The 21,938-nt window shown below is 45.0% G+C and overlaps 1 protein-coding gene across 5 annotated transcripts in view; it reads right to left on the bottom strand.

Moving 5' to 3' along the window:
• Positions 1 to 7,781: 7,781 nt before the first annotated feature.
• The window catches only part of LOC111855808 (metabotropic glutamate receptor 7-like), a 118,543-nt gene continuing 104,386 nt past the window's right edge, over positions 7,782 to 21,938 (bottom strand). For all 5 annotated transcript variants that reach the window (XM_023835206.2, XM_072713657.1, XM_072713656.1 and 2 more), the window contains one exon: positions 7,782 to 12,235. In XM_023835206.2, the coding sequence (XP_023690974.1) occupies positions 12,186 to 12,235 (50 nt within the window). In that variant the 3' untranslated portion in view covers positions 7,782 to 12,185. The remainder of the gene's footprint in view (positions 12,236 to 21,938) is intronic.

The following is a 21,938-nucleotide window of genomic DNA, read 5'->3' as shown; positions in this document are numbered from 1 at the left end:
GTGGTTTATGGCCAGTGCCTGATGCACCCAGGAGGGTGGTGAGTGCTTGGTGGTCCGTCCTCAATGTAAATTTACGTCCATAGAGGTATATGTGCCAGCGTTCACAGGCCCAGAGGCATCCCAAGGCCTCTCGCTCCCCTACAGAATACTTCTGTTCCGTTGGACTTAGCGCTCGGGAAGCAAAAGCAATTGGTCTTTCCACTCCCCCCTGGAGCTGGGACATCACGGCACCGACGGCAAAGATGGAGGCGTCACAGGTGACGAAGGTAGGGCTGGCTGAGTCAAAGTGAGCCAAGACAGGTGGCGAGGTGAGCTGCGACTTCAGACGGTGTACTGCGTCAGAGCAGGCGGGCGTCCAGATCCAGGGCTCATTAGTTCTCAACAGTTTGCGAAGCGGCGCTGTGGTGTCAGAATACTGCGGTAGGAATCTGAGGTAATATGCCGTCATGCCCAAGAAGGAGGCAACCTGGGCAGGTGAAGTGGGCTCTGGGACCCGAAGGATGGCTTCCGTGTTGGAGTGGAGTGGGCGTATGCCTTCAGCAGAGAGGTGGAACCCCACATACTCAATGGCTGAGGCCCCAAAAACACACTTTTCCCCATTTAGCGTGAGGTGATGCTCAGCTAATGCGGCAAAGACGCTGTCGAGGCGTTTGTCATGAATTGAGGTGGTGGCGCCATGGACAACAATGTCGTCTAAGTAGACGGCCACGCCTGGGATCCCAGCCAAGATGGAGCCCATAATCTTCTGGAAACAACTTGGAGCCGAACTCAAGCCAAAAGCCATGCGCTTGTAGCGGAAGACCCCTTTATGGGAAACGAAGGCGGTGAGGTTGCGGCTGTCAGGGTGTAGGGGCACCTGGAGGTAGCCCTGGCGGAGGTCCAGTTTAGAAAAAACGGTGGACCCATGAAACTGGGCGGTGAGCTCCTCTGTGGTTGGCAATGGGTATCTGTCCGGTATTATGGCTTTGTTGACTGCTCTGAGGTCTACGCAGATGCGTAACCCCCCAGTCTTCTTCCTAGCCATAACCAAGTTGGAAATCCAAGGGGAAGCGTTCACCTGCTCAATTATGCCATCGTCAAGCATGCGCTGTAACTCAGCAGAGATGTCGTCACGCAGGGCCAGAGGAGAGCGACGGAGAGGCTGCATAACAGGCGTTACTGTTGGGTCCACCAGGGGTTGGTGGGTGAAGGCGGTAAGGCAGCCCAGCCCACTGAATAGAGAAGGCCACTGTTGCAGCCGGGGGTTAGTGACCGCATGGATCTCTGAACCCGTCATGTCTAACAGGGTGAAACCTAGACCGTTGAAGAGGTCAAGGCCAAGGAGATTGGCCCCATGGCGTGACACGTGGAATGTGAATGTCGGCAGGGTTTTGTCTCCATACCTCACAGGCAGCTGAAGAGAGCCCAGAATATCAATTTCAGCATTACCATAGCCGCGCAGGGTCGTGGAGGCTGGTTGCAATGGCCTGTGGGAGAAGAAGTGTTTCCAAGTTGCAAAATTCAGCAGTGAAACCGTTGCACCTGTGTCAAGGAGGAGGGGTAAGGTGATGTCGTCTACTGTTAATGAACATGTTTTGAGTGACGCTCGTCCTGAGTGGACATTATGAATTACCGTTGCAGGAGTAGGTGCAGCTGGATGTTGCCGGGCTCTGGCTGGGGCAGACCTACAGACTTTACGGAAGTGGTTAAGCTTCCCACAGTTTGAGCAAAGTTTCCCACGGGCAGGACAGAGTTGTGCTCGTGAATTGTGTGTGGGAGAGCCACAGTTCCCACATGGTTGCTGTAAGCGATTATAAGGTTGTGAGGCTACTTGGACACTATCTGAGCTGCTAACAGCACTGGCGGGGGAAGTCACTGAATGAGACTGGGTTGCATCCGGTGGCTGATCACTCGGCAACAGCGATGTGGGAGAAGACAGATTGGCTGCGCATTCCAATGCAGACTCGACCTGCAGCGCTATCCTGAGAGCCTGAGCTAGTGTCAGGTTGTCATTTTCAAGCAACAGCTTGTCCCTAATCTGATCACAGTTCGTGTGTAAAATGAGTTGGTCCCGAACCATTTCATCTTGTAGCGCTCCGAATTTGCATACGCTCGCTAAGCCTCGTAAATCGGCCACGTATTGAGAAACCGACTCCCCCGCTCGTTGGCGTCGGCGCCTGAATAAAACACGACGGAGAAGAGCACTCTGCGGGGCAGCGAAATGGTCCCCTAGTAGTGTCACCGCCTCGTCATACCTAGTAGTTGCAGCAAAAGTTCCGAACACGCGCTGTCCCTCTGCCCCGAGGCAGTGCAGCAGCAGTGCGCGCTTCCTTCCGTCCGACACGCCGTCCAAGCCGGCAGCAAGGAGGTACGTTTCAAACGAGGATATCCAGCGATTCCACGGCACAGGCGGTTCACCAGGTAAAGCAAGAAAGGGGAAGGGTGGGGGCAGCGAACAGTCAGCCATCCTCGTCGCCAATGTTGTGTTCTGGCAGCGGACAAAACTAGACGAGACGGTTGTCGGAGTGAATCCGTTTAATCTCCAAAAACCACGAACTTTTTCCGTCACTTCCGTAAAACATAAAAAGGATCTGAACACGGCATTGTCGTAGCAATGCCCGACATAACAGTATCCCCAGTTCGGTCATTGACGTTGTGGTGGTGTGCTTTGTGTGCTGTCATTAAAACCCGTATTCCCCGATCCCTGACGTCCGTTCGCCTGCCTCCCCGATCCGTGCTGCACGCGACGTGACAGAATGACCGAACTCAGCAGAAAGACACCTCACCTCACGGAGGAAGAATACCTCAGCGCTACCGACGAGGTACTGCACTGGCTCGTTCAGCCCGAGGTCCTGGAGGATCCCCTGCTTCGGGCTCTAGCTTACCGGAGCAGGGACGTATTAGAGGTGATGTCCCTACCCGGCGATGCGCACCTGACCGAAGAGGTGCGTGACAACCTAAGGCAGCTGAGACGCGGGGTGGCAGAAACCAATATGCGGAAGGCAGCCCTCGCCAGCGGACTGCCTTTTGGTCCGTTCTCCGAGGTGCCGGAGGTGTCCCAAACGCCGCTGCCCATGACAGGTACTGTAGGCGGCCAAAGAAGAAGCGGAAGACACGCGGACAGGGAGACGCACCCGAGGAAGCCCCAACCATCCGCCTGGGAGCTGCTTCTCTCTCCCCAGCTTCTCTCCTTGTTGGTGATCAGGGGGAATCCCTGAGCACCATGGACACCATCGCAGCGATGCCCCCACAGGTACCCAAAGCCCCCGTCGCAGTGGCTGAGCAGCCGCCTCCATTAGAGGCTTATTTTTATCGGCCGGAGTATCTGGGGCACGGCGGCATACGCGCCGTAAGAGACACTATACTCCCTAAAGCCCTTAAAGGGACAACGCCTGCCCGCCCGACGCCCATCCTGGTGCCGATTCCAGACCTGCCTGCAGCACCGCCTGCTGCTGCTGCCGCCGCTCTGCCCGCGTCATCGCCAGCTGCTACTGCCTGTTCTGCCTGCAGCACCCCCTGTTGGCTCGGAGTCGGCGGCGCCGGCAGCGCCCCCCGAGGTTCCTGTGGTGCCGGCAGCGTCCCCCGAGGTTCCAGTGGTTCCTACACTGCCTGTCCAGACTCCAGTGCTCCCCGTGGCTCCAGTGCTCCCCGTGGCTCCAGTGCTCCCCGTGGCTCCAGTGCTCCCCGTGGCTCCAGTGCTCCCCGTGGCTCCAGTGCTCCCTGTGGCTCCAGTGCTCCCCGTGGCTCCAGTGCTCCCCGTGGCTCCAGTGCCTGCGGCGCCCCCAGAGGCGCCCGTGTCGTCTCCTGCCCCTGCGGCGCCCCCAGAGGCGCCCGTGTCGTCTCCTGCCCCTGCGGCGCCCCCTGCTGGCTGCACGCCCGAGGTGCCTGCGGCTGCGCCCCCAGTGACTCCCGTGCCTGCGGCTGCGCCCCCAGTGACTCCCGTGCCTGCAGCTGGCCGCTCTGCCCGCGACCCCACCTGAGCTCTCAGCTCAGCCCCCCACGACTCCCTATGTTCCTGTCCCCGAGGAGGTCTCGGACTGCTGCCCTGATGCTCCTCCCTCGATAGTGGAGTCGGAGGGGGAGCTTGAGTGGGACCCCTCGGGGATTGCCTTGGCTACCCCTGTGGCTTCCCCTGTGACTGCCCCCTTGACTTCCCCTGTGACTCCTCCACCGTCACCCCGGTGTGACAGACCCCGGCCAGGTCCCCGCCTATCAGTCTCCTGGAAAGGGCGGGGACACCTTCGTCGGGCCCGGGTCCCGCCCGCCCTGCCCCCTGGCTCGCCCGTTCGGCCCCTAGCTGTCGCTTGGTGGCTGCCTGTGGGTCCTCCGGCTCTGGGTCGGCGGTCCCCTCTGGGTCCCCCCCCCCGGTGCCTCGGTGCCGGTCCTCGGCGTCGTCTCCGGCTCCGTGTCGGTCGCCTCCGGGCCCCCCTGCTTCGGCGGGGCGTCGGGCTGCGCCGTCGCCTGCCGTGGCTTCCCCCTCCTACCTACCTCCGCTGGTGTTCCCTCCTGCTCCCTCCGTGTCCCCTCTGTCTCTCCCTCGTCCCGTTCCCTCGGCCCCTGTGTGGTTCCCTCCTGCTCCCTCCTCCCTGTCGCCTGCGGTCCCTCCGGCCGCTGCCCGTCGCCCGCCTGGGCTCTCTCGGGCTCCCCTGATGCCTCCTCCCTTTCCCTCTGTCCCGCCTGTTTTTGCTCCTTGTCCCTCCGTTCCTCCTGTGGTTCCTGTGTTCACTCCTAGCCCCTTTGTGTCGCCGTTCGGTGTTCTTTCTGTGCCCTCTGTGTCTCCCTCCTTTGTCTGTCTGTCTGCATTCCCTGTCCTTTGTGGGGTTTTGTCTTGGTTCCTGTTCTTGTTCCTGTTCTGTGTCTCTGTGTTTCCTGTTTCTCCTTGATGTTTTTGTCTTTCAGGTCCTGTTCCCCGGTCTCGTCTCGTCCGTCGCCTCCTCTCGGGCGCGCCCAGTGTGCGCGCCTTTGGGGGGGGGGGTTCTGTCACACCCTGCTCTGTCCGATCCTAATGTGTGCCACGCCCCCTCGTTAACCTCATGTGGAATCCCAGTGTTTTACAGCTGTTTTGGATTGTTGTCATTAGTTCAGTGTATTTAGTCCGCGTTTCCGTTAGTATCCCCAGTTCGGTCATTGACGTTGTTGTGGTGTGCTTTGTGCTCTGTGTGCTGTCATTAAAACCCGTATTCCCCGATCCCTGACGTCCGTTCGCATGCCTCCCCGATCCGTGCTGCACGCAACGTGACCGTTGCCACAACAGTGTTTTCCACACTGTCAGAAAAAAGGGTAAATCTCTGGTATGGTTTTAAACAGACAAACTGCAACATACACGTAATATTAATATTCCCCCAATGGTACAAATATGTTCCTCAGAGTGCATTTCTGTACCTTAAATTAAAGGTACATTTACCTATAACTAGGATGCAACTGGCAGACCCTTGGGAGTACAGCCCCAGTGACAAGTAATTGTACCCTTAAAAGTACAAATACTTTTTTGTGAGCATTGGCAAATACAATGCATGTCCATGTTGCACGTCAGTGTATGTCACTGTGCTAAATGTGGGCATAAAGCAGAACTTAACCTAATCACAATTTCCACCAACCCGTTTGTGTTGCAATAAAAGTTTCGATTCATATTTATGGAAATACTGCCCTCAACTGGTCAGATATGGACTGGCATTTCATTCACCATTATGTATTCCGCTCTTTTTAGTGTTCTGTTTCTGTCGCCACCACCCTGGACTGGATCTGCAGTATAAAGATGGATGGAGGAAGTGTTCCAGGAAGACCCAGTCACTACGTGAATAATCCATCCCTAACACTGGCTGCTCAGTTTTGTCTGAATTTTTGAGTCTGTGTTTGTTCTAGTCATGGATAGCGGCCCTTGGCTAAGTTTGTGTGTTGAATAGTTGGCTCGACGTGTTTTGTCCTTTTTCCGGTGGTAATTTTAGTTTTCATACTCCCGTAAGGATCTGTTTTGTTTTGTTGTCTTTGTGTGTCTTGCGACTCTTACCGTTTTGTTCTTTCTCGGCAGGTGGCTTCTTAATTGTTGCTACTCTGTGTCTCCATTCGCGCTTTATGTTGTCCCAGTATTTCTTCAGGCAGTACCTACTTTGGTTGTTGATCATTTCTGCTCTTTCTTGTTTTGCTGTTGTCTACAGAGACAGAACTCACCTTGGCAAAACATTGAGATAATTGCGCTGCCGTTACTTTACCTAGAGTTTTTTTTATTTAAACCGAGTTTAAATCAGGACAAGTCACTGGGTTTCTTAAAATCCATTGTGCCCGTAGTTGAAAAGTACCAGTGCTGCTTGTGTGGCTCATTGTCTTTGGACTGTACCCCTGATTGTACTGTCAATGGTTATATATATTAGATATATAATTCAGAAAAATATACATATAGATCTCTGATCTAATCCAATTTAAGGCAGACATGATATACAATACAATTACATTATACAATATACAATTCTGAATGTAGTGATTTTACCAAAAATACTTTTCCATAAGTTTTATATTAGACTATATTAGAGATTTGAAGGCCACTGACTTGCAGAATAAGCCTGCGGATGCCTTTGAGCAAGGCCCTTAACCCCAGTTGTTGCAGGGACTATTTTCTCTGATCTTCACTTGTATGCTGCTTAGGACAAATGCGTCTAAATAAATAAATGTTTATTTAAGTGCCTTTTTAAATTAATATACACCGTTGGTGTGTTCATTTACAAATCACCTAAATGACCAATAGAGGTCACACTTTTCCCACATCTTACCTCAAACATGCTCTGGCCATGGTTCAGCGGCAGTGCAAGTGGAAATGGTTCCAAGTCAAACACAACCCAGAATCAGATATTATTAATAGCCGTCTCAGTACTCAAACTTATATTTTACCTTGTAGGCTGTTGTATTGTGGAGGCAACCTTGATGAAACCTTAAACCGAATCATATGTATTTACAAATGCTGATGTTTATTAGGCTACATAAAAAATAAGTCGCTTATCTTGTTTTTATGATTTTAAAGGAAAAAAGCATTCACGAAAACTGATCTTTTCTGCAGCCTTGCATTAATGCAGATGTCTACAAAAGATTGCTTACAATTAGGCCTGTTGTTAGAATGTAACGCATGTCTTAGCAAAACAAAAAATATATATTTCTTATCAACTTAATTTCCATTGAATGCCCTTGTAGTGACAAATGAGATATTATTAGGTATCCCTTGGAACACAACACAAACACTGTAAATAGGCTAGCTATAGACTATTCAAAAAAGGAGCGTTGCAGTGGTCACAGAATTGGTGTCCACCACCGTCTAAAGCAGAATAGCATATCTTATTGATTGTTCTTAGCCAAAATTAAAGTGGACTGTGTGAAGACTAGCATTTTATTTTGTATTTTGATGTAAGAGGGAATTTCACATTCATTTGACCATTGGTTCATTTGTATTAAGTTTTGTATATACTACCAATATGTTTGAGAGAACTGAAAGTGCAGTGAAGAAATTTCTCAATGAATAAAATATAATTCAGTATTACTGAGTTCATAGTAAAGACAATTTAGTTTCTGTTTTACCATGCAGCTGCGTTTTAAACTCAAAAACAGACCATTTAGCTGAAGCAGGCTTAAACCAAGCTAATGACAGAGCAATTTCCGGGCTGTTAAGAGGTTTAGTTCATTACCATCAATTTTACTTAATTCTAGACACTTCGGTAGAGAAGTTTAGCTTAACAAGGGTGATTTCCGGAGTTCAGTCCACTCTGATGTGTCATTGAGTTCTTGCAATAGAAAGTTAAGTAAAAAAACTCAGAAGCAAAGTCAGTCAAATATTTAATCAAGGCTTTTGTCAATGTTGTTTACAATTGCACTGATAAAAAACAATCACATTGCCGATATGTAGGAATTGCTTTCCTTGTGTTTGTGGAGGAGTAGAGTAGAACGATTTGATACATTGTTGTTAGTCCAAGCCCTGAAACACCAGTCTTTTTTCCTACAGGACACCAACTGAGATGCTGTAATTACCTTAGATAAACAAGTGTGCGTGTGTGGGTCAGATATATATTACATTGTGGGGACCAAATGTCCCCAGATTGTTACAAAAAACTGTTATTTTGACATTATGCGGACCATTTTTTCTGTCCCCAAGAGGGGAAATTCAATTTTATAAAAATCTGTAACTGCAATCAAAAAAACTAATTTGTTTGGTTACTTGTGTTTATGGTTAGGGCTGGGTAGGAGTTAAGGTTGTCATCGTTGGGATTAGGGTTTTGCCCATAGAAATAGAAATGAATGGACGGTCCCCACAAAGACATGAGTACACTTCTGTGTGTGTGTGTGTGTGTGTGTGAATAAAAGTGCAATATCCCTCCATGGTTACACAATTTCGTGATGCTGGTCCACAGCAGAACAACTCACGATCCTGGCCTTCAGAGAAAGACGCTCCCACGGGAGGGCTCACCTAGTGGGGGCTGTGATTCATACTCGACACATGAGTCTCACTCATGGCCACAAGATGGCAATAGCAAAGCACCTTTGAAGTGAAAGACGGGGGAGAAACAAAAAATCTAACACTTCGTTAACAGTTCATAAACAGCGTTGTGGAAAGAGTGCTACTTTATAACTTAATTAAAAAACAATCTTTTATTTTACTTAATCATCTATCTTCAGCAAATGGTATGTAAATAGTTGACGGTAACCCCCCCCCAAATGCCTTTTGCTGAGCTTTCTATACAAAACGAGTAGAGTTGAATGGAAGGAAGTGCTCTCCAGATTGCAACCGCTTTCTGCCCTTGAGATAGACTCATGGGTGTCTGTCTTTTTTCAGTCCCATCCTCTCTCTCTCTCGCTCGCTTTCTCTGTCTGTCTCTCTCTCTCATTCACTAAACAGAACATCCTGTCTCACCCACTTATCACACAACCATTAACTGTGTAAAGCAAATGGCAGAAAATGAACCCCGCAGTTGTGGAACGAACACAGCACAAAGAAGCGAGCGGCCACCACTTGTTCCCCGCTGAGCCAATTATATTGTCAGGGGCTCTCTGCTAGACACGGATTGATTGGTTGATTAATTGATTGCTCGGCTGATAAATACACACTTCCGTAAAACAACACCGTGGAAAAAATAACACTCTTCTGAAGCTTTTTGTTTTGTTTTGTTTTGTATCTAATTCCTTCCTTACACAGTTTTGATGTTTAATAGTCCGTGAGTTTTTCATCACTCGGTCTTCCGTCGATCGCATTGCTTTTAGTCCGTTTTAAATGCATCAGTGCTCGGCAGTGTGTCCTGGCGTCTGTGCTGGAGTTTTACACATCACTGTGGCACCCTGTCACATCCGATGAGCACACGCGTCGTGAATGTCTGCCGGCAATGGAGCGCATTCTTCCCATCCATCCGCTTTCAGATACATCCACCCTCCGTAGACTCCTCTTGACATAACTTATAAGGCGGCGTTTTGGAATAAGCCGCTACTCACCAATTATGCCCGATCGCACGCTGTCCCAAAAGGCAATACATGTATCCAAGATCTGTGCTGCTAAATGACTCGTGCAAACAATGGGAACTTATTTCCTAAACATGAATTTAAAAAACATAGATTTATTTGCGAATGTCAATACCAACAAACAATATTATAAAGATCTGGTTCATGCAATTCGCCGGAGAGCCATGAATATGTACACCACATTGTGTTCCATACGTCTTAATCCCTTTAAAAACTAAAAGTAGTCAGGCAAATATCAAGTTAATTCAGAAAAATATACATATAGATCTCTGATCTAATCCATGTTCAGGCAGACATGATATACAATATTAATTCTGAATGTAGTGATTTTACCGAAAATACTTTTCCATAAGTTTTATATTAGAGATTTGAAGGCCACTGACTCACAGAATAAGCCTGCAGATAACCATTTAAGGGATTGCATCTGAAATCGGAATGGTAAATGTCCTCTTAAAGGGATTCTGCACTTGTCTAGAGTTAAGTCAATCCGATTTAGGACGCATTAATTTCTATTAATTTTTATGTATTTCACTAGATTGATTTTTATTTTTTTTTACCCGACAGTTTTGGTTGCTGCAGTATGTAAATGCTCGTGCAAACAGAAGCATGCTATCTTTGGCTTGAAGTCAGCTGAAGGCAATCACACCCGACCGTCAAGGCCAGGCTGTTGATCCCCTCCATTAGGACATCAAACAGGGAAACAGAGATGGAGATGGGGTGGAGGTGAGATCCTGCAAACACCTGATGTGAGGCCAGAATGGGTTTTAGGGCTGTTTTATGCCAGCTAGGTGGGTCTCATAGCTGTATAAGGGAGGTCGAAAAATACACCAAACCTCTATAAGAGGAGTAATAGACATTCAGGGTCATAGTCCTTTTTCAGTTTTGTTTAATTACCATCAAATACCGCCAGGGAACTGCAATAATGATGTAATAATTGAAAAGCAGATTAAACGCATTTGAAACTCACTTGTGTTTTTGCACATTGCACAGCGTATAGTTTTGCTATTTTGTGATTCTGTTATTCTTAAGGAATGCTTATCAGTGTTTGCCCGTGGTTACAGAAGGGCTTCTGTCTCATATATTCTAGATAATTTGTTTAATGAAAGAGATCATTTCCTTATTTTTGATTTAAAGCACAAGAAATTTGACTTTGCTAGAAGGACTGGCATCATGCCCAGGTTACCCTGCCTAACAATCTATAAGGGAGGTTTTTTCCCACATCATTGTGGCCTAAATTAGATAAATGGATATTGCACAATGGATGGCTATAAAGCATGTATGGATGGAAGAATGGATATTTAATTTCTATTTGAAATTTACAATGTAATCATTTTTTGTGAACTGAAAATGTGTGACTCAAAAACAAACGAAACCATAGCCAAAGATCCTAAACAGAATCAATACCATAACGAATTGTCATACTAATTAATATTACCTGTCACTGGTTGGTGAGTTTCACAATCATAGATATCATACAACACATAAATGACCTGTTTGTTCCAGTAGTTTGTCCCCCATACTTCTCACTTAAGAACACTGTAAAACAAACCTACCAACAAACTGACAGTTTTACATCTTAGTTTCTTTTTTGCTGGGAATATAAAATATAACAAAATGGCTTTATTTCATGTTTACACATGGTTGGACAAAACCACAATACACTTGCATGATCAGTCAAACTGAAACCTCTTTCACAGACCAGGCACATAAACATGAACATACTTAGAACAACAGTAGAAAACATACATGCTTTCATTTTTAATATAGAAATAAACTTAATTTTACATTTTCTCATTGTAATGAGTCAGTAAGAAACTCCTAGGAAATTAAAGTAACAACTGAAACAATAAATAAAGTGAAAACAATAGGTTTACCCTTATCTGGCTGATGTCAAAGCCATGTGAGTACTTAAACTTTATTTTCACATTGAACTTAAACAGCCATGCGTAGACACATGCTAGCTGAACACTGTGGAGTGTTTCGTTTGCAGAACTGTACTACGTGAAGCTGACTGGAGTGCACTGAATGAAACGAAGTTTTCTGAGGTCCGTGGAAACACATTTTAAGATTAATGTACCCTTTATTACCCTGACACGACTATGCAGCATACATAGTTCTCAATTTCCTAACATAAATATTCATTTTTAAAAAGAATAGAATTACTATTTCCAGCAGGTGAGCACGGCTTTAATAATGTGTTCATATGGAAATAAAATGGCTAAAATAATGTAAAGTAAAAAAAAAAAAAAACCGTGTACATTTCACAGCGAGGTTGGAAATCTTGTGGTTTGTAAGTACAGTTAAGCAGAACTGTCTCTGTGACATCAGCACAGCCTTTGTGGGAGAAGGCGCTGTTCAGCGTGAGTGTCACAACCGCGACTCCGACCACTGGACGCGGCTCTGATGGCAGCATGGCTGTAACACTGGCCATCATCTGATCCATCCACCCCCACTTTCCACTTTATATTTGAGCGGAGACCCTTTTATCTCTGCATGTTTGACTTCTCCTTATTATACTGTATAATTTTTTACTTTGCTAACATTATGGCCAGCCATTTCCTCCTGCATGTGGAAACACAATAGCAAATGAAAAGAGAAAGAAATGAACACAAACCAATCTTGTGAGCTGAGTAGGCCACGCCCCGCTGGGGTCCTACGCTGCTTCTTGTCCGGCAGCAGGAGGTAAAGCCTCAACACTTCAATCCTTTGACAAAGTCACTTTAGCTCACAACGTTGTTGTAGCTCACATACTTTTTCTTTGCAGCCGGACCTGTGAATTAGAGGAGAAGACGTGCGTGATGTTTAAAGTCGGGGGAAAAAAGTCACTCAAGTACCCGTTTCAAATCGGCACAGGATTCTCAGTAACTGGCCCTTAGAGAAAATGTACGTGGTTTTTAGGCATCAAAATGGTTTTATTTTCTTTCATGTTTCCTTGCTTCCAGCTCTGTGAGAAACATAGACAGTTCTCACAAGAATATGGCCATTACACAGGCAGGGGAAACCACATGGTGCGTTGTGTTGTTATGAACAATATTGCCATGGAAACAGGGCAGAAAAACTGAAACCATTTTCAAAGGTACAGCAATCTTGTCCGAGCTGTATTATCCTTTTATCTCGTAAGGGGGGGGGGGGGGGGGAAAGGTTGACAGGCTTCTTAAAAAGCAGCATAGCTATAAGCATTGCATTTCGTCTTAGTTAATTTGCTCCCACCTCTGTTTCCATGGCAACCCAATCCCTTGAGGCGATGCCATTATGGCTCTAATAATTTTTACTTTTTTGTAACTGTCTACAATAAGGAGGATAGACACTGCTGTTAGTGGAGGATTCTGTTGTTTCAAAGTTACTTAATGCATGGATGCACCTGGACAGAGAGCGAGTGCTGGGTAGTTAGGTTTTGGAAAAAAATAAACAATCTGAATGTGACAGCCTTATGGTAGGACATAGTTAATCACGAGAGCTCCACCAGAAATACAAAAGGGAGCATATTTCCCTTGAAGTTACAGCAACTGCACACAACGTTTATCTTTTGAAATCTGCTAGAGGTTTCAATTTACGACAAATATGCTTTAAAGCTTTACCCTACTTAATCAAAGTGCATTTTAGGAGGTTGCATGTCTTTTTCAATTTATAGGGCTTGTAACAGAAAATTAATTAAACATTTAAAATGGGAGGATGCCCATAAACTTTAACCTCGTCTTCAGCAGAATAATTTTTAATCAGTTAAATGATGATCATGTCAGGGAGAAATGACTTGTGCACTAATGATACCGTTACAGCCTGGTTTCCACACGCTGCCCTGATCCTTTATCTTGCCTAAAGCTGTAGCAGTTGCAGCTGTTCCCAAAATCAAAGCTATAGAAGCAGCCTGCTTTACAGGAAGGCCTCAATGCAACGTTAGTATCGATCGATCATTGGAACCAAAAAAATCCCACTTCTGCAAAGTCTCGGAAATTAAAAGGTTTTCAGATGTCGTTTGGGTGCAATACCTTATTGGTGGTGTTATAATGCACAGCTGTGTTACACAATGCAAGGAAAATACAGACGCTCCCTGGGTTACGATGGGGTTACGCTCCGAAAATCCTATCATGAGGCAAAAATATTGTAAGGCGAAAATGCATTTTAGTACAGTACACCTAACCTAACAAACATCATAGCCTAGCCTAGCCTAGCTTAAACATGCTTAGAACACTTGCATTAGCCTACAGTTAGGCAAAATCATTAACACAAAGCCTATTTTATAATAAAGTGTTGAATATCTCATGTAATTTATTGAATAAACATACCTGTCGTAAAGTCGAAATACGCACCATCGTAACCTGGGGAGCTTCTATACAAACTTGCACACATATACTGTAGCTGGGGCTGGAATGTGACAGCCTCAAAGTCAGGCCAAAGTCCTCAACACTAAGCCACTAAATATTATTGCAAACAGAACCTCTTCAGTCATTGGTGGTAGTTTGTGAAAATTGCCTATTTTGCCTTTTTTCAGGGGTGACTGGTATTTCATGTAAAAATCAGCATCATTATCTATTCAGCTGAGACCCAGCAGGGAGCCTGGTAAAATTCATATACTGCCATAAAAAGGTAGAAGAGATCTCTGCATTTCACTGCAAGAATGAGACATTGCCTACAGCAGACAATGGGCTATGGAGAATGGAGATCTTCTTCTTGTTTACTTGTGCTATTATTAGAGGGTTTACAAAGAAACTGGCTTATAATTTTCCTGATAGCTTGCTCACCGCCACTCTCAGTAAGTATTTGAATGGGACCTGATTTTAGAAGGATGTCCTGTACATCACCTCCTCCCTGAACTGCGAATGATGAGTCATTCGATGTCCAGTAACACCCACTGCAGGCGTTTCTGGCTAGCTGGCACGGGCAATCTGCAACATTATGTCAAATGTGTAATTACCAGTGGGGAAGGGTACATTTAAGCAATTTAGTTGTTTAGCTAACACTTTTATCGGCAACATACAATTTACGTTTTACAGATGCCGACATCACCGGTATCGTCCCTGACTCACAATGTTATGCCATGCCATTTGTACAGCTAGATGCCGAATTGATTGCAGTTCATTGACTAATAGCTATCTAGCAGAAACATGGAAGCCGAAAACAATGCTGCTAGTCCGAATGCTTACGGTGTACATTAAAGCATAACTGTTTTGCTCAAACAAACAAGTATCAGACAACGTGTGCTTTGTGGTTCCTGGGATAGGCTGCACGCTCACTGCAGCTCTGTGCCGGATAAACAGTAACGGAAAATAGATGGATGGAATGTACATTACATCTTTTGAGCTGAAGTAGTTGGTATACTTGTGCAATGTTATTTACATTTGAAATAACGTATATTCTGATATCCTGATACAAATCTCTTGTCAAGACTGGCCTGATTCTGTCACTGGTTTTCAAGTAGGTGTCTATGCAAATAGCTACCTGACATCCTGGGCTGACTTTTGGTCACGATCTGTGTAGGAGAGTTCGATGTAAAATGTTGCAGGAAGTTGTCAAAAGAAAAGGTATTAAAATATATATTTATATATTGTTTTGATATGTTATGGGTATGTCCTTCAACCTGTAGGTAATTAAGGAATTCAAACCCTTTTATGGTTTTTTTTGCATGTTTTTTCATCGTATATCTTGATCGTTGCGTGGGCATACGCAATAACAACCATTGCTGGCTAATAATTGTTGTTGGTATGATTTATTGAAACGTGGAAACAATGAAGCATATTTGCATTCTCTTGTTAAGTCAATTTATGTGTAACAATATCAGCATAATGCAAACGGAACAGCAGTGACACGCAAATAAAACTGACTGAAAGGGAAGAGGTGTTAAGAATGAGAACAGTGAGATGACTTTCTGGAAGACGTGTGGAACCAGAGGACCGGGGGTGGAAAGAGGCGGGGGCAATTTCCAGTCACCAGAACTCCAGTACTCCCAATAAAGAAATCATCAGCAAGTATACAGAGATACATTCTCCTAGATAATGGCACGTTAATTATTAAAAGCACATTCAAATGAAGAAAAAAAATGACAGGAATGGAAAGAAACATGAATAAATAAGTGTTTTGGTCTTGAATGGTCTCTGATAAAATCCAAAATGGCGGTGTCAGTGGAGGCGGAACTCAATGGGCCCCCCCGGCACTAGCTGCTTCTGGGCCGCCTTCCTCAGAGAGCATCCTGTGGCCTTGACGTGACTTCCTGGTGGGTCGCCTCTCATCTCACGGCAAAGCCCAGCATGCAAAGAGCACAGTCACGAAACACGGTGGAAAAAATGTAGCGTGTAAAGGATTCTGAGTATCACCCCATCTCCAAAAAAGTTGGAATGCTGTGTAAAATGTAGATAAAATAAAATGCAATGATTTACAAATCATATAAACCCATATTAAATTGACAATAGAACAAAGATGACATTTCAAATGTTGAAACTGAGAAATGTTATTGTTCTATGACAAATATGTGCTCAATTTGAATTTGATGCCAGAAACATGTTACAAAAAAGTTGGGACAGGGACATGTTTACCACTGTGTTGCATCACTTCTTTTAACAACACTGTGTAAACGTTTGGGAAGTGAGCAAACCAGTTGCTGCAGTTTTTGCCTGATATAGGATTTCAACTGCTCAACAGTTCAGGGTCTGTTTGGTTGTATTTTTCATGTCATGATGCACCTAAAGATTTCAATGGGTGACAGGTCTGGATTTCAGGCCCGTGTAGCACTCGGACTCGGACGTGTAGTACGCACAGAATGCGGTTTGGCATTGTCTTGCTGAAATATAGAAGGCCTTCTCTGAAAAAGTTGTTGTCTGGATGGCAGCATATGTTGCTACAAAACCTGTACATATCGTTCAGCATTAATGGTGCCTTCCCAGATGTGCAAGCTACCCAAGCCATGGACCACAGCTCATCTTAAATGAACTCAGAGAAGTCGGTGGAGATTCTGGATCATGTTTAGAGATGGTTTCTTCTTTGCATGGTAGAGTTTCATCCTGCAGTTGTAGATGCAGTGACGAATTGTGTTCATAGACACTGGTTTTCGGACGTGTTCCTGAGCCAATGCAGTGATTTCCACTATAGAATCGTGTCTGTTTTTAATGCAGTGCCGCCTGAGGACCCGAAGATCACGGCTATCCAATACTGGGTTTTGACCGTGTCCCTTGCATGCAGAAATTTCTCCAGATTCCCTGAATTTCTCAATGATATTAAGTACCATAGATGACATTTCCAAAATTATTTGCAATATTACATTGAGGAGTATTATTAAAACGATTGCCCATGCAGTCTTTCACCTCTGCCTCACAGGGGGGCTTTTTTATGGCTAATCATCAGAGGTCCAAATCCAGACCAAGATTTTGTTTCAACCAACCAGTTAGGTACTCTATGACTGTGACTCTTTATACTCAACTGGTTGGTTGAAACAAAATCTGGTGTGGATTTGTACTCTCTGTACCTGAAATCTCCACCACTGCCAATCATCTTATTGTTACCTGTTACCAATTAACCATGTGTTTTTGTTTTCCAGTCTTTCGTTGCCCCGTCTCAACTTCTTTGAAGCGTGTTGCTGGCACCAAATTCAAATTGAGCATACATTTGTCATAAAACAATAAAATTTCTCAGTTTCAACATTTGATATGTTGTCTTTGTTTTACTTTCAATTAAATATGGGTTCATATGATTTGCAAATCATTGCATTCCGTATATTACATTTTTATAAATGTAAGAAAGGTTGTTGGCTAAAGGTTCTGGTAGCTTAACATGTTAGTTACTGAGCTGTGGCTCCCATGAACATGGAATTATGGGATTTTTTGTTTTGTTTTCTGACTTATGGCTTATGATGTTAGTAATTCATGAGGAGGTGCCCAACATCACCCGCACAAGCAGAGAGTTACCAAGGTTACTAAGTTCCAAAACACTTCAGAGAGTTTTTTTTTTGGTCAGTTACTAGGAAGCATTTTAAATGTCCTGGAATTTGGTAACTGCGGCTGTTCTATATTCACTCTGCAAATGAAAGCGATTACCGCTTATTACTGGATATATTGTCAAGCAAGCTCTGTGAAACCCTTCAGCACTACAACGGAGTAAAAGACCTTCTGACCTGCAGCTAATGCATTCAATGCCTCTTTCTGAGACTAATAGACTCATGCCTCAAATTACCACTTATTTTCCCATAATGACAAAGCATTTGCTTTTCACAGAAAACTACATCCAGTAAGGTCATTTAGCTAAAAAGGGAGACTCGGAATTTAAATAGCGAGTTCCTACATGTATGTGGAAAATCCTGATCTGATGTTTTTCAAACACTAGCATGATAGTTAATTTTCTATGAATACTCTTGGCCAGGAGGAATAGTAAAACGTCTGTGACAGACTGTGATCAATTTCCTCTACAGAAACTGAAGATGCGAGGCTACAAAAGCTGACATTCATACCTGGATATTTTTTACCATCACTGAGAAGGGTTTATTTAGAGGCCAGCCGAACAGCATTACAGATCTCATGTGATCATCCAGACCCCCCCCAAAGCAGCACATCACGGGGGCCATTAGCCTCCCCATCGACCCTGGGCTCGTGTCTTGAATAAGCAGCTCTATAAACGTCTTAATGGGCTTCTGAACACAATTCGCCGACAGTCTGAAGGGCGGCAGGGAAAGCCGCAAACCAGCTGTGGAGCGTGGAGAAAAACAACATGACGTCGGTGTGGGTGGAGGCGGGCGGAGGCAGGGACTGGAGCGGAGGGCTGCCTGACAGACTTCCCGGTTCCCACACTGGTGAAAATCTGCCCGTCTGCTTCCAAACCACAGTACGTCTATAAGCAGCCTTCCAATACCGTCATCTTTTCGTCGACCGAATCCACTGGTACTGTCCACTGTTTCCATCAACTGAAATTTCTTATGTGTGTGTTACTGGCCGTACGGTTTGCCCAAATCACTGCCGCATCATTCTGCCTTTGTTCCTACGTCTTCAGCTCTGCCGTGCCCCTTATTACATAACATAACCCTCAGTGGAGGTTCTCCTGTGTTTCACATTCCTTGTGTTCGAGGGCATTAACTGTTCAGTGGATAGAACAGGAATCCTAATTCAGCTTAGCAGGTGGGCTAACGAATGTAAACCCAAGCCCCAGTATAGAAAGAATATCTCTCTGCGGCAGGGAGACCGGAGACTAAAGGTAATTGGTTCGAGGGAATTTACTCAGCATCTTATACCTCCAAAGCAGTTCTCAAATCAAATGACTGCCAGTGACCCAGAAGGTTGTTATGTAATATTCACGGTCACAATAGTGACAAAATATATTAAGTCAGCAAGAAGAGGTGAAGGTCCAGCACAGTTCATACTTGTATAGTGCTTGATTTGTCTCCAGTGACTCACCTCAAATGATGAGAATCCTTGTAATAGTCTGAAGTCCAGTAACCTAACATATGTGTTCTGGTATACTCTCATATAGTAAATAAAAATACTTTACTGCATAATAATAATAATAATAATACTGGTTAATACGCTGATTCATTTTTGGGCAGAATACTGCATCTGCAACTGTGAAGGGAATTTCATCACAGTTTTCATCACTTACACTGGAACTTGGGCAATTTCGATCAACAGGGACTCAAATTTTGAAAATATCTAGTTATCGCTCAGCAAATAAGTAAATATACTATTACTACTACTACTACTACTAATAATAATAATAATAAAACGTGACTTCTGCAAGAAAAGCATCAATAATTTCCTGCAATGCCAAGGTTAGCACTGTGCTAAAATGCAAACAAGATTCTGAATCCTGCTGAAGTAACAGGTGATAACACTGAATCGCTATGATTGTTCTCTCCTGTATTGTGGGTTTAAAAATCCATCACAAAGATGGGGTGACATTATGGTTTCCAGGATCCAGCTCGCTGTCTTCTTCTGCCTAATTAGAATCTATCTGTCCCAGAAACTCTGGTACCACTCAAGAAACTTCAGCAAAATTCTGTACGGTGAAGCAAAAAAAAGGTCATTCTCATTAAGTGTGCAGACCAAACGACTGTGCCATTCTCCCAGCAGCCTTGGCCGATTGATTATTTCGACCTTGAATGAATGACGGTCTCCCCAGCCTATGTCACTTGAACGTTTGACTGGAAGTGGTGACCACAGCCGAGGGAGTGACAGTTTCTTGCTTGGTAGTTCCTTACAGTTTGGTTTTTGTCATCATGCTCCATACTCAGCCGTCCTCCTTTGCCCCAAATAACTGTCACTGATGCCTCACCCCCTCCACCCCCTTCCTGTGGAGGACTCTCCTCTGTCAGCTTAGGCAAAAAGCAATAAGCCACTAACAGTAAACCACATGCATTATTATATGCAGGAAATCCAGCTGAAGATGAAATAATATGTAGTGGAATACTTCTCTAAAATATTTGAAACATTTTAATTATATATAATGAGTGTGTGTGTGGATATATATATATATATATATATATATATATATATATATATTCTTTCTAACTTAAAAATTGACTGTGATGGGCTTTTCAGGAAAAGGCATGAGACAAAACAGCATCTGCGCTTGTTAATTCCCACGTTCGGCCTCTTCTTCGTCACGAGTCTTTCATTACGCCCTCACAACCGAAGTCGCCCGTACAAGTAGGTCCGCTCGGAGATCATTAGGACAGCTCAGGTTACGGAGACCCGGTACACATCTAAGACCATGTGACGAATTCCAGGTCATTAGAAATAAATTCTAATGATGTTTTTTCGCTCTGCGTTACGGCGATGAGTGACGAGAGCGGTCCCCCGGGGGCCCGCTCACGCACGCAGAGCTGCTCGTGTGGAAATGTCACCGCCTGTCGTGTAGAAGGGGAGCTCAGGGAGGGGAGGGGCAGGCAGGGTGGGGTTTGAGAGACAGCCAGATGGCGATATGTAGGATGGGACAGTCTGAGGGGAGAGAGGAAGACTGTGTCAGCAGCGCACCCTGACGGTACTGTCCGACCAGGGCTCTCGCGAGGGGCCGAGGCCCCTGATGAGGAGTGCCCCCCCCCAGCACACGCGTCAGCACGCGGCATATGCCCGAACAGCCCTGCGAGCCCCTGACACGGGCACAACGCTCATCTACAGGCAATGAATATTTAACCGCTTTAATATTTAATGTCACAAAAAAAAAGTAATCCAAAAGCGATGCTCCCAGAGACATAAATATTTTATTTTCCCAGAAACACACGGGAAAAGGAGAGCGATTCATCACTCGAGAAGCAGCGCAAAGAGGACAAACAGGGTTAAGGTTTTTTTTTTGGGTAAATATAGGCACACGGGGTGCGCGGTTGTGTATGGGTTCCCAGCCCAAAGAATTCATCGAAATGTGCAAAAAGGTAGCTTCTAACCACTCATCCTGTGAGTGGGGGGGGTGGGGGGGGGGCGATCTAGAGCCGTTCACAGACAGCAGAGAGCAAGGTTTAAATGTATATCTTTGGGGCAAAATGTGAACTACAAGACCTTCAGAAAAATAAAGACTTTAAAGCAGAATGGCAGAAGTAATTCTCTGTATGGAGCTAAACCACCAGCCGGGGTCCCCTATTCATCAGGATGAAATCATTTCTGTGTGGAAATATTCTAAAGATAACTATTCGAGAGGCGTACATTGCAAAGTGAAAATCAGATACGCGGCTTGCTTTATTATGGGGCACAGGGCGTCTGACACTGTCACAATTGCCCATGAAACACTCCCAGCAAACTAGCTAAGCAGATAAACTCTCCAAAGCAAAGCATAAATTCCAATATCGAGGCCAGCAAGAGGAATTCAAAACGGGGATAAATTATGTGCTGCATATGCATCTGAACATAGAACTGAGTGGAGAATTAATGTGTCTGGAAATGGCAGTAGGCGCTGCATGGAAGCATGAATTGCAAGCTTAGACACTATTCTAAAGACGACCTTCCAAGGTATCCAAAGCACTTTTGATTAGATTTTTTTTTTATTGTTTAAATAATGATCCATGTGTGTTTTGAATGGATGACACCGCAATCAAGGCAACACCATTTGAAAGCGTCAATCAGGGGCCAATGATATCCTTTGAGTCACTGAATGACAGTGGAGGGGTCACTCCAGGGGCCAATTAGCTTTCAGCGAGTTTCGCTGTGGCCCCGCCCCTGTATACACCCCTGGCACCAATGATCTTAAGTCAACTCATTGGAATGTAAGAGGCAAATGAAATAATACTCCATTTTCATACCTGTAATTTGAGGTATTACTAATTATTCTAGTTATTTAGTCATGCCAGATTTAGTAATTAGGATGCTCTAGTTTGAATAAGCAAGTGGTGCCATTGTTTCAGTAAGAACCATGTTCATAAACAGAATACATTTTCACACAGGATTGGAGGGGATTTGCACACAACTTACAAGTCAAACCCTGACCAGTCACATTACTGTAAAAGTGATATGAAAACATGACTCCATACCCCCATCAACCGTCAAGGTAGACCAAACCTGGTACAGAATACTGAT

This window comes from Paramormyrops kingsleyae, chromosome 6 (assembly GCF_048594095.1).
Source record: "Paramormyrops kingsleyae isolate MSU_618 chromosome 6, PKINGS_0.4, whole genome shotgun sequence".
NCBI classification, from domain to species: Eukaryota; Metazoa; Chordata; class Actinopteri; order Osteoglossiformes; family Mormyridae; genus Paramormyrops; species Paramormyrops kingsleyae.
The sequence above is the reverse complement of the archived record's forward strand: the minus strand, read 5'-3'. Positions and strand labels throughout refer to the sequence as shown.